Source organism: Musa acuminata, chromosome BXJ3-8 (genome assembly GCF_036884655.1).
Source record: "Musa acuminata AAA Group cultivar baxijiao chromosome BXJ3-8, Cavendish_Baxijiao_AAA, whole genome shotgun sequence".
NCBI classification, from domain to species: Eukaryota; Viridiplantae; Streptophyta; class Magnoliopsida; order Zingiberales; family Musaceae; genus Musa; species Musa acuminata.
Genome location: NC_088356.1, coordinates 51949402 through 51965998, shown reverse-complemented (window position 1 = coordinate 51965998; position 16597 = coordinate 51949402). Strand labels below are relative to the sequence as shown.

The 16597-nt window shown below is 36.2% G+C and overlaps 1 protein-coding gene across 7 annotated transcripts in view; it reads right to left on the bottom strand.

Moving 5' to 3' along the window:
• LOC135581543 (uncharacterized) overlaps nucleotides 1-16597 on the bottom strand; it is a 59844-nt gene that overhangs the window by 1058 nt on the left and 42189 nt on the right. For 3 of the 7 annotated variants that reach the window (XM_065164538.1, XM_065164541.1, XM_065164542.1), the window contains 21 exons: nucleotides 13899-14027; nucleotides 13666-13818; nucleotides 12703-13326; nucleotides 12561-12632; nucleotides 11781-12230; nucleotides 11479-11671; nucleotides 10679-11390; nucleotides 9744-9860; nucleotides 8344-8617; nucleotides 6435-6548; nucleotides 6272-6355; nucleotides 5952-6002; nucleotides 5678-5857; nucleotides 5277-5590; nucleotides 4857-5198; nucleotides 4609-4693; nucleotides 2214-2360; nucleotides 1258-1362; nucleotides 1065-1175; nucleotides 884-988; nucleotides 27-96 (listed from right to left, as the gene is read on the bottom strand). In XM_065164538.1, coding sequence (XP_065020610.1) covers nucleotides 27-96; nucleotides 884-988; nucleotides 1065-1175; nucleotides 1258-1362; nucleotides 2214-2360; nucleotides 4609-4693; nucleotides 4857-5198; nucleotides 5277-5590; nucleotides 5678-5857; nucleotides 5952-6002; nucleotides 6272-6355; nucleotides 6435-6548; nucleotides 8344-8617; nucleotides 9744-9860; nucleotides 10679-11390; nucleotides 11479-11671; nucleotides 11781-12230; nucleotides 12561-12632; nucleotides 12703-13326; nucleotides 13666-13818; nucleotides 13899-14027 — 4432 coding nt within the window. Of the gene's footprint in view, nucleotides 1-26; nucleotides 97-883; nucleotides 989-1064; nucleotides 1176-1257; nucleotides 1363-2213; nucleotides 2361-3507; nucleotides 4245-4608; nucleotides 4694-4856; nucleotides 5199-5276; nucleotides 5591-5677; nucleotides 5858-5951; nucleotides 6003-6271; nucleotides 6356-6434; nucleotides 6549-8343; nucleotides 8618-9743; nucleotides 9861-10678; nucleotides 11391-11478; nucleotides 11672-11780; nucleotides 12231-12560; nucleotides 12633-12702; nucleotides 13327-13665; nucleotides 13819-13898; nucleotides 14028-16597 lie in introns of those variants that run through there. The other 4 variants (XM_065164539.1, XM_065164540.1, XM_065164543.1 and 1 more) reach the window with 4 other exon arrangements.

Below are 16597 nucleotides of genomic sequence, written 5' to 3'. Positions count from 1 at the left end.
CACTCAATATTTGAAGGTCAAGTTACCTGACACAACCCCAGGTAGGCCATGCTTTTCAGCACCTCTAATTGGGAATTGAAGAAGTCCCGTGAGCCCCTGTATGAAAATAGACAAACATTGGTTGAAATAAGTTTCATTTTATCATCCTTCTTATTAGAAACAAATGTGCTGATACGAAATAAACATTACACTGTCGTTTAATTAACACCATACAGAGTTCTTTTATATTGATAAAGTCTTTAAGGATAAATCTACCAATAAGAAAAGAGGGAATTTTGTCTCTTGTTTCTTCTTTTTCTCATTGTTTCAATTTTCTTTCTCCCCAAGGGGAGAGTTTTAATCTTTATTTCATCATCCTAGTGTAATAAATACAATAATATTCCTACACATTTTTCCTTATCGCAAAAGATCACTTTGATAAAGTCTTCAAGGATAAATCTACCAGTAATAAAAGAGGTAATTTTGTCTCGCTTTTCTTCGTTTTCTCATCATTTCAATTTTCTTTCTCCCCAAGGGGAGAGTTCCAATCTTTATTTCATCATCCTAGTGCAATAAATACAATAATATTCCTACACATTTTTCCTTATCGCAAAAGATCACTTTGAAGAGCAACAGAGTATGCATACTATGCATCACTTAGGTAAGAAATTGGTTTACTTTTTAAGAAACCTTTTATGTAAAAGAGAAGTTCATCCATAGAAAAAATAGCATTTCATTAATAAGCAGGATTGAATTCAGATTTGTAGGGTCACAGATTAGTATTAGATACTTTACCAATTATCATGTCTATAGGTACTGCTCAAATGTTAGACAAGTAACCTAAGATACTGAGTTGGAATCCTTTTGTGCGCTTTTGGTTAGAAGTAATTGTATGAACTTATACCTCCAAGAATTCATTCAGTACACCTTTGCCATGTGAATCTAGGTGATTCTGCTGTTCCTCCAGATAAGCAGCAGCCTGTTGATCAAATGTAAATGCAACTATTCCCTGAAAAACCAAATGTCAAAATCTGAAACAACCTGATGATATAGTATAAATGATTAATTCATGTAACAGAAATTACCTTATGAGCAGCTTTACTGAACTGACTAGTAGCGCTACTTATGGCATATACTGTACTACTTAGAAGACCTCTTGAACCTTCAGCTACACTGGTTAATAATCCACTGGGGCTCTGCCACAATTGTCAATTATATTTTCAGAAACAGAGATGAATCATCCATCTAACAAGCTTGAACACTGTGAATGTTGCTCACCTGTAAGACTCCCTTGCCAGAAAAAGATAAAAAATCCTTGATACCAAGCCCAACATTCCTTGCAAAACCCATTGGATTTCCAATAACACCAGCAGAACCAAGCACCTGTAGTTGAGGAAAGACCACAAAATTAAAAGGTTTTAGTTAAGGTGTGAATTTTGAAAATGATAATACCATTCTTCAATAATCAATTGAAAAATAACATATTTGGATATAATTATCCTCTTTGATAAGTCAACTACAAGACCTTAAACTGCAAAGACAACTTCCCAAAACTCAACTAGCATGTTAGGTTCACAATAAATTCCAAAGTTTATTCCAAAATGTGTTATTGTACACCCTAAGGATTAACATAACTTATTCCATAGTTCAACTAATAGAAATAACAATCCGAACGATGGTTACAATCAACAGATACTGATCTAACATTGATTATGCCGATTTAAATCTTGAAGAAGTTAGACACTGTTTGGCAAAAATATAAGAAATGGGTCACCTTTTTAGTGCATGCTGAGCTATCTAGGTGGATGGAAGATAGCTTTGCCAGGTTGCCTATTTTCTTTGATGAAAGATAAGCTATGAAGCTCATGATCATACCAAAAAAAAAGAAAAAAAAAAAAGATAAGTCTGATATTCCCTATATTATTTTTAGCATAACAACCCAACTTTACCCGTTCTGACAATCAGTCAACAAGAGACATAATGATATATAGTGGATATATCAGTTATTTTAATTCCTAGTATATAATTACTATGAAGGATAAACAGACTGAAACCTCTGATACAAAAGTATATTGCAAAAATGTTCAGGATTCAAGAGAAAATAAGTCCGGAGCTATCAGGCTGCAAGATTTGTACCAGTTTACTAGACAAGACATTCAACCCCTTATAATTCACTCCAGCAGGACTGGAAAATGAATGTAAACTGAAACTGTAAAAGATTATACATAACTCACCTTATACATTTCATGAAGTAGCTGTCTCATGTAATGTCTAGTTATAATCTCTTGGATTGATTCTGGGCTAGCTATAAGATGTGCTAGTGTAAGTCGTGTAAAATGAACAGGCACTCCTTCAACATCTACAAGAGCCATCAAACCTCTCTGCAACCAAATGAATATAAGGTACTGAAAGTTATCTATGAAAAAATACAAAGGAATATAAACAGGCACCACAGGTATACACGAATTCAAGTATCTGGAAAACAAAGCAACAATTGTCCGAATATTTTCAAGCAATAAGACAGGTAGAATCATATTTACTGGTCAAAGCCTGAAGAAATCAGGCTTTTGCAGGATTCATAAATCTTCTGTCTTGCTTAGAGAATCACAGATGCAAGAATGATAATTTCACTGATACTAGATATATCCCGTTAACCACTTCAACAGCATCTTATCCAACTAACAAGTGAATTGGAGAACAAATAAAATCTGCATACAAAAATTTCTTAAGTTGACAGTTTTGATCTCCACGGTAATCAGTTCAAAAGCCCTGGCACATAAGTGGCATCTCTTTATTTGACCTGCCATTATGGGTTTGAATTGCAAAAATTGCCTCTCAATGTGATGGAGAGAGGTTGTGCACATTTGATCATCCCCATACTTTGCAGCAGAGGGAACCTCATGCAGCCTACTGCCCTAATCTTACATATCTCGTTAAACTCTTATAGCTTATTTTAGCTGGTAGTTTAGAGAATGATGAACTTTTTTGCACTTCCTAGATTTCCAATTATATGAATTACCTAGCTTCTCTGATTAACCTGAAACACAAAGATTGATCTGATTGTAGATTCTTAAATACTAGGAACAATCACGTTAGTTAGCACACAACATTTGTTTAGGACCCTTGTCATATATTAAAAAGATATATGCCTATTTACACCTTCAAAGAAATAAGGATGAAGCAAGGAGGCGTATAATTTGAACCTTCATGTCGAACTCTGAACTATCTGCCAGCATGGTACAAACATGACTTAGGTACTCATTGGAAGTCTTTGAAAGTCAGACATGGCCAGTGTGCTAGCAACTAAGAAAATATTGTCTCCATTTTGTATATGTTCAAGCATATTCAACACTTCATGTTTCAAGTTTTCATCTAAGCAAAACATTGCATAATGTTACTATCCTCAGTACAAAAATTTCCCCTTGATAACAAACTCAGTATGAATACTTCTAAGGTTCAATTAACAGTACTCTTTTTATTTACTGGAGTCACCTTTTAACAAACTATCAGTGCTGAACTATGTTGTCAGAAGAGAAAAAAAATCTATTGAATAATCACCACTTTTAAGGACAAGCATATAAACAAAAGGAAATCTTCAACGGTCAAAAGCACAAATATACTTAAAACCAGGGATTGCTGTACCGCCCAAAATGGTACGGTTTGGGCGGTATATACCGGTCCAGGTGTGGACTGATACGCGGACCACCCTGTTTCAGGCAGTCTGCATTAAAATAATAAAAAAAATAAAAAAGTGGTGGGCACCAGTCCATTTCAGTGTTAAAAAAAAAGAAGCATAATAGGGCTCTTCTCGCGTATGAAGCAGCGGCACTGCCTCTTCGGCGCTGCAGCGCTGCAGCGGAGCTGCAGCAACGCTACCTCTTCACTGATTTGCCACTGTAATGCTGCAGCCGCGCTGCCTCTTCGTCACTTCGCCGCTACGATCTTGCAGCGGCGCCGCCTCTTCGCCGCTTTGTCGTTGCCATGCTGCAGCGGCACCACCTCTTTGCCGCTGTGATGCTACTGCTTCCCTTTGCTGCTGCCGCTGCTTCCCAGGTATCGCTACAGTTCTCCTTTTCTTTCTTCTTCTTCTTCCTTCTTCCTTTCTCCTTTTTCCTCATTTGTTCCTCCACCGGACCTTCCTCTTCAACCTCTTATTCGTCCTTGTCGAAACTTTGGTACGCACCGACATACCATGTGTCGGTACACCAGTACAGAGCGACACGGCACAGCCGGCACACCGGCTCGGACTGGTAAATCAAACCTTGCTTAAAACGATTATCAAGTTGCAGTCAGTAAACACAAAGCTACATGAAAACAAACTTTTCTCATTCACAAATTTATGCTTGGATATCAGAGAGAAAGCATACATGAAGAAATAAGAAAATAAAATAGGGACCGGATCATATATTTGTTTTTTATTGTAACCATACTTATAAATTTACCAATCCCTCTAAGAATGAGGTAACATCTATATATCTAGGTGATTATTTACATATTATGCTCTAGACTATCTAGTAATACACATCTAGATTTACCAATAAAAACGTTAAACCATAAAGTTGTCAAATCTGTCTTACAGAAAATGTCTACAGGAGTACTCAATTCTCATAACAAAGATAGCATAGCTACCTGAAGTGTGTTACTAGGGATGTGAACTAAAGATTCGATATCTGCATGGACTTCATTCCTTATCATCCAAGGAGTGCTTGAGAAGCTAATCATTAGAACAATGAACTTTTAGTTAAAGATAACAAGAAGATTCTTCCTTGAAAAAATTGAATGTGTTAAAAGACATAGCATTTTTCTCATGTTATTCATCATTATCTAGTATAAAAAAATCTTAGAAAAACAGTAAATAGCAACTTTCACATATTCACCTTAAGGATAATGTTATAGGAGCCAGTTCAAAAGCTTCAACATATATTTTCTTCTTCCTTCTTGCCAAAAGATAAATCTGTTGCCATGGGGCTCCAACTGGAAATACAGAAGGCAATAATCCACACCTTTCTTCGGTTCCAATAAATTCACTCTCTGTTAACACATTTTTTCCATTATAGTCCTGAGCATTATCCAGGTTCCCATCTGAACTGCAGTTCCGGTTACACAATCCAAAATTTTTTCCTACGCTTATGTTCTCTAGTCTTGATGATACTGCTCTAAAATACTCGAACAAGCTCAATAGTATTTGTTCTTCAAGCTCAATACACATAGGGGCCAAACTACAAAGAGATAGCATAAATACATGAGATCCTCAATGCACATATTAAAAAAATGTAAAATTAAGAACTGAAAAGTACCCTAAGTCTATATATTCAAACGACACCAATGATTTGTCCATATTCCTCCACTTGGATGCAGCAAGGTAAAAGACAGGTTCAATTGTATTTTCAAAATTCGTCTCTTTCTGAAAATTTAACTTATTCTCCCCACTTTTCAAGATGTTTGTGGATCGGCCTCTGTGTCCTTGGTCAAATGAGAGCACTATGGGATACGGAGTATCAGGCAGCTGATTATCAATTTGAAGGGATAAGGTTCTGAATGATATCTTTTGACGATCCATACTTTGCATCAAAACAACTGTTGTGTCCTTTGCACATGCGAAAACCAATTCCTTCAAATAAACAATAAGCTCTTGATGACAAGATACTCGAAACTATCGATACAGTATCATGGTTAAGAATAGAAATACTTCATTTACCTGAGGAGTGGGATTCATCAAGGAAATCCCAAGAAACGGAACATGTAATGTGAACACTTCAGTGAAACCAGCATGACAGTCCATCTTCTGATCAACAACCTTTTTATCCCTGGATCCAAGGAAATTGTTCCCCTCTTTTTCATTTACAATATGATAATTTGAGTCGATGATACTGAGCACCTGTAGCATGAGAATGAAGAATATTCAGCGATTCAGTAATGCACCTTATAAAAATTCTATATCAGACTATAGAACTTGGAAGAACAAGAGATACCTTGACTGCTCCTTCAGAATGTACCGAGATATAGAGCCTTCTTTCAGGTTTCTGCAAAGAATATATCCAACAGACCATATGACTAAGTTTTTCTTAGCTAAGAAAGAAGAAAATCACAATGATTACAAAGGAAATTTATGCCAAAAGAGATGATGACTTGGATGTTTCTTCCAACAACTTACATCACAACTTCCTACAATCCAAGAAAAGGAACATCATAACAACAGCAATACAGTTATTTATACATGAGAGCTATCAATTGCATAACTGATGAGATGGATAATAATTCTGATTCTCAACAAAAAATGATATTCATGTACCTCAGTTGTTGAAGGCAAGTACACAGGTGCATGCTCCTTTATATCATCTAGACTGTATGCTCCTAAAATTCGCTCACCAGGAACCTAACAAAACACACATATTGACATATATAACGATGAAACTGGAAGCTCAAGGCCCAAAAGGAGAAGACATTGCTCATACCTCTACAATGAGACGATGAAGGTAACAAGGTTCATCCCATGCATACTGGTAAGATGTGTAACGATGTACTGTGGTGTCACATGATTCACATTTATGTTGGTAAATCCGCAATGTCTGAATAACAAAAGCAACATTAACTAATACACTTCAATCAAGTTTTTTTTATACAAGGAAGCTTGCAGAGGGAGAAATATGATATGAAGCTAAAATTTACTTCTATAAAAGAGATGTTCCTATGTTAGGGAATTATTTCAATTGTATAGGACAAGCAATGGTTGACAGAAAGTTTTCTAATCATTGATGGCAGCACTTGAATTTGATGAAAAAGGAGTCTCTGCAAAAAGGCTAATCTACCAAGCTTCAAAATATATGGAATACAGCAGTATAAATTAGAAGTCCTAATGGTACAAGATCAATTTTCTATCCTGGTCACATTTTTACTATCTGATATTGGTACTTTCTTTGTAGAGCAAAGAATAGATTAAGCCTATCCAATGCAGTTTATTATGAAAACAATGGGCATAAAAGGAATAAAAAAACAGGCGGGGATGATAAAGAGAGACACAGCAGTCGGACTCTGAACATATTTCTGCATAACCCAAATTACAAGAATGTCAGCAATATGAATTCTCACCATAAAGTCCAGCCACAGAGATTTTCACTTTACAACAAGCTGTAATATCCCAACTATTTGGGATCGATTGGTTGGATCTTTTGCTGCCATTAGGGCAATATACTTAGTCATATTAATTATTAAGAGCAAGGAATGCAATTCCGCCTGGTTCGGTATGGTATGACAAGTATTTAGCAGTCTGATTGCTGACCTGCATGAGGACCAGCCCAATTTCAGGCGGTTCAGGTGCGATACAGGCTTACCACTTGGTAAGCCTTGTGAACCAGGCAATACAGGCTTACCACTTGGTAATGGGCCTGGGCCAGGCAGTAGCCCAACCCGTTTTTTAATAAATTTTGAAAATAGAAAGTAAAACCCTGAGTTATCCTCTCCTGCATTCTCCCCTTCCCCCATGTCTGTGTCAGCCATCACCTGCATCCCTCGTTTCTCGCTTTCCATCACTGCCTATGTGTGCCGCTGCCACCAGCCCTAGCGTTGGTACTTGGTATTCTTCTGCTCCTCCACAGCCTCCTTTCCTCCTCTGTTGCAGCCTTCTCCCCTCATTTTTTTCCATCACCTACTTCACTCCTCTCCTTCTGTGCAGCCGCCTCTCCTCCTCCTTCCCTCCTATCCTTCTGCATCACTGCCTCTCCTCTTCTTCTAGGCCCTCTTCTCCTCCTTCCCTGCTCTGCTGCCTCCTTCTCTTCTAATTTTTCAAGTTTTGGCTGATTTTTCAGCCTTTCCTCACAAACCGGTACATAACAGTGTACCAAGTGTTGCTACACCAATACTGACAGTATATACTGGTCCGACCATGTACTGGTACAGGTCTGATATGAAAATGCATTCCTTGATTAAGAACATATAAATATTAATTCATGGTTTCAATCAGGTCTCCATCTGTGAACTCCAACCAGTATTTGAAATATTGACATTTACCATAATCAAGCAATATTCTTGACAGTCATCATTTTAACCATCTTGTTTTAATTCCACAAACAATATCTTCTTCATCTTTACATTACATCAAAATCACATGCTATACTAGCTCGATGCACAATAACTACATAAATCTCTTTATAACACACAAAATCATTTATTTTGTCCTTTTAATCTTACACTTATCACAAAGATAACTTTAACCTTAAGGAATAGCAAATATGAACAAGCTTAGTTGAACAAATTATAAGAATGGAAAATGGTTTGAGTAGAAATGTTAGCAAGAATAAAAATAACACATCGTTTGTACCATGAGGCCAGTAAAATCATAATAAACTTGCTTCAGGAAGCAATTACCTCCATCGAGAAATTGTCTATCCTATATGGCATAAACCCAGTTTTGTCATCGGATAGAAGAATTAGATGTGTCATAGAATGTCCACTGGGGTTTTTGATCACATTTTCTTTGCTTATTGACACATCAGCATTTTGTACTTCAACTCGAACCATGTTCGATACACCAGTTATATAATTTCTCATTTTCACTTGAGCATCCCCAAGGCAATCTGGAAGGAAGCTGCCTGACCACTGAGAACCAGGTTCACCAAATCGAAGGGCAATGAGTAGTTCTCTGCAGCAGCTTAATGCTCATGAATTAGTATTCAACAAGATATTTTACATGAGGTGCTGAAAGAAAGAAAGCGAAAGCAACATTTTAACAAATACTTTAACAAAAAAGTTATTATTATTATTTTTTGTTGAAGAACTCGAACCACATTAAGATCTTGGAATGAGACTATAAAACCATGAGCAGTTTAAATAGCCATATCTAAAATGCCAAAAAAAGAGCTAACAAACTAAATTCAGTCTGCAGGAGCACACAACAGTTATAAGAATTATAGCTATATATAGATGTTAGAGGCCATAGCATGCAGGATCTTTGACATTGGTCAAAGACAATAATCTTTTTATGCTTTCTGGACAAAATTGCCTTAGATTTTAGAAGTTTAACAGTAATCTTTACCTAATATAAGTGCCAACATGACAAGTGTAAATATAATATGAGCTGCAACTTCCAACAATAATTTTAACTTCTGTCAAGTAGTGAGACCTACAGTTACTTGTCTATAAAGAATTAATATCAAATAGTCATTGGAGAGTGGAGGTCAACAGAACATCACTAAACATACTTCCAATTAACATATAGGAACTTGAGGTGGTAAGGATCCAGAAGTTTATGCTGCATCAATAGACAAGATCTGCATCTATAATGGATATAACATGCTGGAATCAACATGCTTATGAAACAAGTTTATGCCATCTTGGATTCTACAAGTCAATGGAGCAGTACATCAGACACTTTTTCCCCCCATACCATGACTTAAATTCCTATTAATTTACCAAATAATATATAACTCCTAGTATGGCTAAGAAGTGGAACGAATGTCCATTTAAGAGGTATTTCACAAACTCTGATTACTAATATTACCTTTTAAGTTTTAACAACATCTTGATTGAGTATTTGCATTGAAAAATTTATTAATCTAAAATAACACTGAAAATATACAATGTCTATGAATCAACTGAAAATGACATTAAATTGATGCTTAGATTGTGAATATACACTACCAAACTAACTATATTTCACTTTCGAGAAGTATTCTACATGCAAATAAGAGCATAAGAGACTGGGAAACCAGTAAATGGGGTGATTACACTAAAGACAGTAAGTTATATTGTAATACAATAGCAGAAACCTTGATGTATCGGACCAGTGAAGATGAGAATGTTGCCCAATACCCAAATGGTAAGAAATGTTAGTTCCCTTTTGTCTGTAAAACAAGTCTTTAGTGCACGCATTACAAATGACATATCTGCAAGGAAAAAAAAAGAGAGATTAACCAGGGTGCATTAAGCTATCAGAAACAAGGTTTTATATACCAGTCCAGTACTGATTTTGACTTATGATAACTGATACGATCTATCGAGCAGTATACCAACTACACATGATTACTGAAATAATTGAAAATTGAGGTTGAGAAATGCACTTTCACATTTTCTTAACCAATATATTGGTAAAAAGCTGTATGGTAATTTACCAGTACTTGCATGTTGATTAAAAGTACTTAACAAGGAAAAACATATAAAATTTAACAATTGTAAAGAAAGGAATGGTCTATCACCTACAGAAGGCCTTTAATCACAATAAAATATATTAGAGGATAGCAGGAGATTGTTTACATTTTCATGATCATCAAAAAGCACCTATTCACAGAAATATGAATTAACTATGTTCCTAAACATACAAATCTAGTATAGAGAAAAAGCAAACCTTTTTTTGTCTTTTCAACTCCACTAGTAAGCGCTTGCAACATGGTTGCTGCTTATAATGGATTTAATGTCTGTGTGAAGAAGTTACCAATCCAAAGCACATGCAGAATAAGAACCAGTTAGCTGCTTTTGATTCCCATCTGATGATCCTTTGTTAAATTTATGTCATTCATTTAATGAAACTAAGGCTCATTGCCTTCTTCCATCTTGCTACAGCAAATGTTTTATAGATAGCAACCAGAATAAGAATGTGGAAGCAACATTAAACTTAAAATATAAATGACATAAAACAAAGAGGTAAAATTTGGAGAGCATTTTACTGTGCACCCTATATTATGTCCTATTTTACTTTGCAAATTACCTAGGCTGAAAAGTAATAGCCCTTGTCCTCCCGGACAGCTCTCCAGCAACAGGGACTGATGCAGCAGATATTAAAAATGCGCCAGAAGCAAATGGCTGAGGGACAATGATATTTGTTGACCCACTTTCTGGAATAAGAGAAAATGGTTTTGACCAAGTTTGGTTGTGACTGGTGCTAGATCTGGATTTTGACAATGCAGCGCTCAGCTTAACCAGAAGTTCATTAGCTGGAATACGGACAGTAGGACCATAGATATATGGCTTAGCTTTTCTGCTGCCTCCATCATGCATATAGCCAGCATCCTTTCCAGCTTTCCTTGGCAAATAAGATGGACTGCTTCCAACTTTATGACCTATTTCACTATAATGAGAAACTTCATAAGACACTGAAGATTGATCGCAATCCATTTTTGTAGACACATTGTCCTGTTTTCTGGCCTCCAAATTATTATCTAAAAGAAAGGGATCAGAAGATGATATTGACTCGGAAGATATAAGGGCAAGACCATCCTTTCCATCAAGAAGCTGTTTATGCTCAATCTCATAATAACTTGAAGGAATAACAACAGCATTTCCCTTTCCCTCATGGTTGACATCTAAGATGGTGAGAAACAGACTGGTACAATTGTAAAGCAAAAAGGGAACTGACAGGCATATCTCTCTTGCCCCACAAGATGCATCCATTGTTTTATCAAGTGTGACACATACAGAACCTAACATAATTAAAAATTAGGTCAGCCTATATATAAAACATGTGATTTATCAACAGTATTAAGGCAAACATTTTAAACAATATACTACCACTTGAGTTTTCAGGATAGAACGCCAATTTTTCAGATGAAAAGTAGAAGGAACCATTTAACCTGCCCATAGAAGAGAATGATTCTGCTCGAGGAAACTTTGATGTCACTTGCCTGAATCCTTTCATTTCAAAAGTTAGTACTAGGTCATGTGCAGAATCAACATGATAAACAGAAGCAGTACCGACCTGAAACTAAAGTACTGTCAGAATATAATTATAGAAAATAAAAGTAATATGTTCAAAACTATAGAAAACAGCACAGTATCCAGATAAAATTAATAAAAGCGGCTTATAACCAAACCTCTGAAAGAGAAACAGAATGTGTGACTCCACCAGTTTCTACAATGCAGGATAAACATGTAGGAAGATAATTTTTCACCAACAAAGGAGTACTCAGCCTCACATGGCGTATAACATGTTTCTTTGGAAACTTTGACTTGTTACTTTTGAAGATAAGTTGTTCAGTCTCATGAATATTAATTGATGAATGTTTTTCCGCAGCACCTGCTGAACACAGACCATGATCTTGAATAGATATACAACAACGGAATGGATCACTACTAGGATGAGAGGGATAGCACACGAATGATCTCAAATATCCAAGCCTATTTTCTTGAGATAGTATATTTGATAGTGAATGTGCTTCACTCCACAAGTAATGTGTGCCACCTGGATGCCACCTAATTTGGCCAGACTCAGCCAAGTGCAGTGGCAATGGAATCTCTTGCCCTGGAAGTATTGGTCCTAAGACCTAAAACAGAGAAAGTTAGAAAAAATATCCAGACTTTTCCATTTACAAGTATAGTTTGAAGTTGGAGCAAATTCCTACTAAACTGGCTTCCAATGAGAATGAAAGCAGGAACATCAGAATTAAAAGATGAAAATTTTAAATTGGACCAGTACATAGCTATAATGCAAAATTTCTGAATGGAATTAAGTGATTTCAAGAAAAAAAAAATAGAAATTAACCAAAATCATGCAAATTACCCTGAAAACAATAGCATTGATGTACTGTGAGCAGCAGACCCAATTAATCAATATATTTTGCTAGTGACTTGATAACTCATAAAGAAATCATTACCTTAGAAGACACACCAAATGGAATGTCAAAACGTAGCTCCAAGGGCACTGAAGTTGCATTGAAAACTATAACCTGGAGCAGAAAGCAAATTTATTTCTTGCATGAAACAATAAAATAATATCAAACAAAGTGCAGTTACTACCGTTGAGTATAGTCTTATAATCTTGCTGTAATGCTGCATAGAAACCTCAAATACGACAGGAACAACTAATCCCTTGCAATGTTCGTTTTTGCACTGCTCCTCAGTCTGCCAACTACATCCTAATATCTTGCCATCTTTTTCTGCTTCAACAAGAATAGAATGCTTACTTTTAGAAAAATTTACCTCAAAATAACTACAGCCCACAAGGTCCATTGACATAGGTCTTGAAGGCCCAGAAGTTCCTTCAAAGTGGATAGACATCATATGATGTGCTATCGCACTCATCTTTTTCTCTATAAGCCTTTCAGAAGAATATGAAGCTCTGCGTTCAAAATATTGTTCATTAAGATTTTCCTCGACATAAATGGGAACAGAAAAACCTGGTTGAACAATATTTCCATCATCTGTAGGAAAGCTGTGGATATTATCCATGTCAACTGGGCCATGGTACACATGATATGCCAGAGGCAAAGATGTGTCATTATGGAGAATGTATGGGGCATATCTTCTTTTACGTATGTCTTCAGTAGTCTGTAATCCCAAGATTCCACGAGTTTCTTGGAAACCATATGCATCAGCAAGATTAGTAGCATCATTAACCACATGATTTAGCCTGAAGATAGCCTGCACAGAACTTCAAGATTAGGAGGAAAAAAGAAACAATAATATGAATGTTGCAGCACACGAAGTTGAACTGTGATTCCCTAGCCAAAGTATCCAGCCAGAAGGTAATGAAAGACACGACTGATGAACAACTTCCACTCTAAGACACAAAGCAATGAGGAAGATTTTGCATTGTTCTGAACATAAATAAAAAATACATGCAAAAACTCAAATTCAGCAAGAATTGCACTAAAATTTAAAAATATTGCCAAATAGCTAACTCCCTTGCACATCCTAGGTGCCTCATGTAGTAATGATGTAGAAACAAAAAGATAAATTACTAGAACAGTAAATTTGTACCTCAACCAGTGGTTCTGTAATATTAAAATTAAGTAGCTTTGTCGACTTCAAATATACATCAGTAACTGCATATCCATTCAAGATATACCCTTCATATTTTCTTGTCATATTCAACTCAAAACTCCATGGCTCTAGAAAAGGTTCCCACATAACCTACAAAGAATTTACTCATAAAGTATACCAAAATATTATGAATACAACATAAGATGGTAAAACAAGTCTCTTTAATATACCTTATCAATGTTATTGTAGTTAATCAACAGATCAGCAACAGCTGAACCCTCTGTGACATCTTCTGTTCGATTGAACTGTATAAGCATGTTCTTCATTAAGGTCTCCAGAATAGGTCCATGATAGCTCCACTACGTCAAAGATACATGAACTTATATGAGAAACTGAAGCCGTATCAAACATAGTTCTAACTTCTAACAAGATTTAAGTTCATAATTATTAATTGATTTCTACTGCAAGAACTGGACAAGGCTTTTACAACAACAAAGTAATGACCATAGAACTAATGTCAAAATGATCAACCAACTCCATAGTATGATATATGCAAACAATCTAATGTGGAAACATACTTTTGGCACCTACTTGATCAATCACATAGTTGAACACCTACCCATGTGATATGGTCAATTCCCATCCCAAACGCATATAAGCCCATTGATATGGTCACATCCCTTTCCCAGCACCATCCCATCAATGATTGCCAAAATGATGCAAGAATTGTCGCTTAACATTTGTTAAGTTTGTGGGTGTTAGACAAGGTGCGTGTGAGAAGAACTTGTGTGTTAATAGTTCCTAATGTAGCCATTACAATTTAAATCATCATACTTTAATATAATAGATATGAATGGCAGGAAGAGAGAACTAGGATCTAAATTCTCGTTCATACGAGCCTCCCAGCAACCATGAGAAGTTCAAGAGTCCAATGATATGTGCTGTGCCGGATTGCCTGCTTCATTAAAGGCCAATTAAGTTACATATAAGGAATAGTTCACAGTTCACACATTGGAAACATGCGATTGGCAATCAACCAGATACTCACAATCAACAATGCTTCAATAGACCATACACCTGCGAGGTACCCATAGGTAAACGGAAGGTTCAAAAAACTGGCCAGACCGGCACATTAACAGGTATTTATCAGTCCAACCAGGAACTAGAACTCAGCCAATTTCGCCTGGACCAGTTTGAAACTGGCCTTTTTAAGTTTTCTTCTTTCTTAAACCGCTCAGCCTGTCAACAGCAGCTTTCCTCTCCTTCCTCCTCTTCATTCTCCTCCTCCTCCTCCACCCCCTCTTCTCTGCCTCTTTCTCTTTGGTTCATGTTGATCAGTACACTGACCATGTGCCAGTATGCTGTTATGTACCAGACCATACCAATCCTGTCAAGGACCAATACAGGTCTCAGTCCAAAAATTGAAACTCATGGCATCCAGCTTGGATTGCATGGGTTTGCATTGGTCCAAGTATGGAATAGGACATTGACTAATTCGAACCAGGCTGACATACAGGAGACTAGTCCCATTTTAGCGCTAAATGAGTAGAGTTGAACTGGTTCATGAACCCCTTGTATGCTTAAAGAAGTCATAACTCAGGACTTAGGGACCTCAAAATTGTGGTAGGATCACAGACAAATGGAGAAGTGAGGAGAGGAAGAGACAGTGAAGGTAGACGATACAGCTCAGTGATAGGTGCTACTTAGGTAAATAGGCCGAGGCTACAGGAATTCTTTCTCTAATTTTCCTAATTTATTGCCAGATTTTCCACCCTTTTGGTTTTCTTATTTCTTATTTTATTTGATCAGTACCAGATGGTACTATAATACACCAGCATATTGTGTACCATATAATCTGCCAAGGGACTAGTACAAGCACCAATTCCAAGACTAAAAACCTTGCCATTGGTCTTACCACCAGTTGATCCCAGTAAATACCACAAGTGCTGATAATTAGGTACATCAAAAGACATCAAAGGACTAAAGGAGTATATGCAAGCAAAAATGGTCATGTCATTTACATAGGTCTATATTAAAAAAAACAGGGATAGATTAAATAGCTTATATTCCCTTTTTATCTAAGATAAAAGGTTGAGTAAGTCCAAAAAATTGAACCAATTGACTGAGTATAATCACATGAAATAGGTTAGCACTTGCTATGTTTTATTAGAATAAGTTAGTTATTCAGGCTGAGGTTTTACTACTGGACAGAAGAAAAGAGGTTTAGTTTGAGACTGGTTTGCGCATTTGCATGTAATAGGAACCTGTACACACAAGGAGAGAAATCCCATAGAACTTGGTCTTGACACGTTATATATTTATTTTCCTAGTCTTTCTTCACAGCAAAGTTGTATCAGAATGTTGTATCAGAATCATTTACCTTTTTTGCCCTCATGGTAAAGTTGTATCAGAATGCGGCCATGCCGTAATACCATGTTGATAAAACGTAACATTTCATTGTCAGGCTAACATAGAATGTGCAATTCGAATACTAATCCTAAGAACAAAGTAGTCTTAAACTCTTAATTATGCATTGAATTCTATCATTCCAAGAGTTCAAGGGGTCAAGTGAGCTAAAATTCAAGACAAAAAATTCTGAAAATTGATCTTTTAAAGGTTTTACCAGGACGGTGATTCTGAACTTTTCAAAATTCTCTCTGATATTTTTCATCTATTGCAGTGACATTTGATAGAGGAAGATGCCTATCTGATTATTTCATTATGGCCCATGAAATTGTTTACTTTTGTACCAGGTATGACTTCAAAAGCCTAGTGATGATGCTACACTCTAAGAAAATTTTAATATATAAAAAAATTTTAATATAAAAGGTTGGTATTTCAGTATCTCATCAAAACTAAAGGTTTTGGACCTAACTGAATTAGATGATTGAGATTGAGCTTTTAACTAGCTTAAAATCCTCAATGTAAC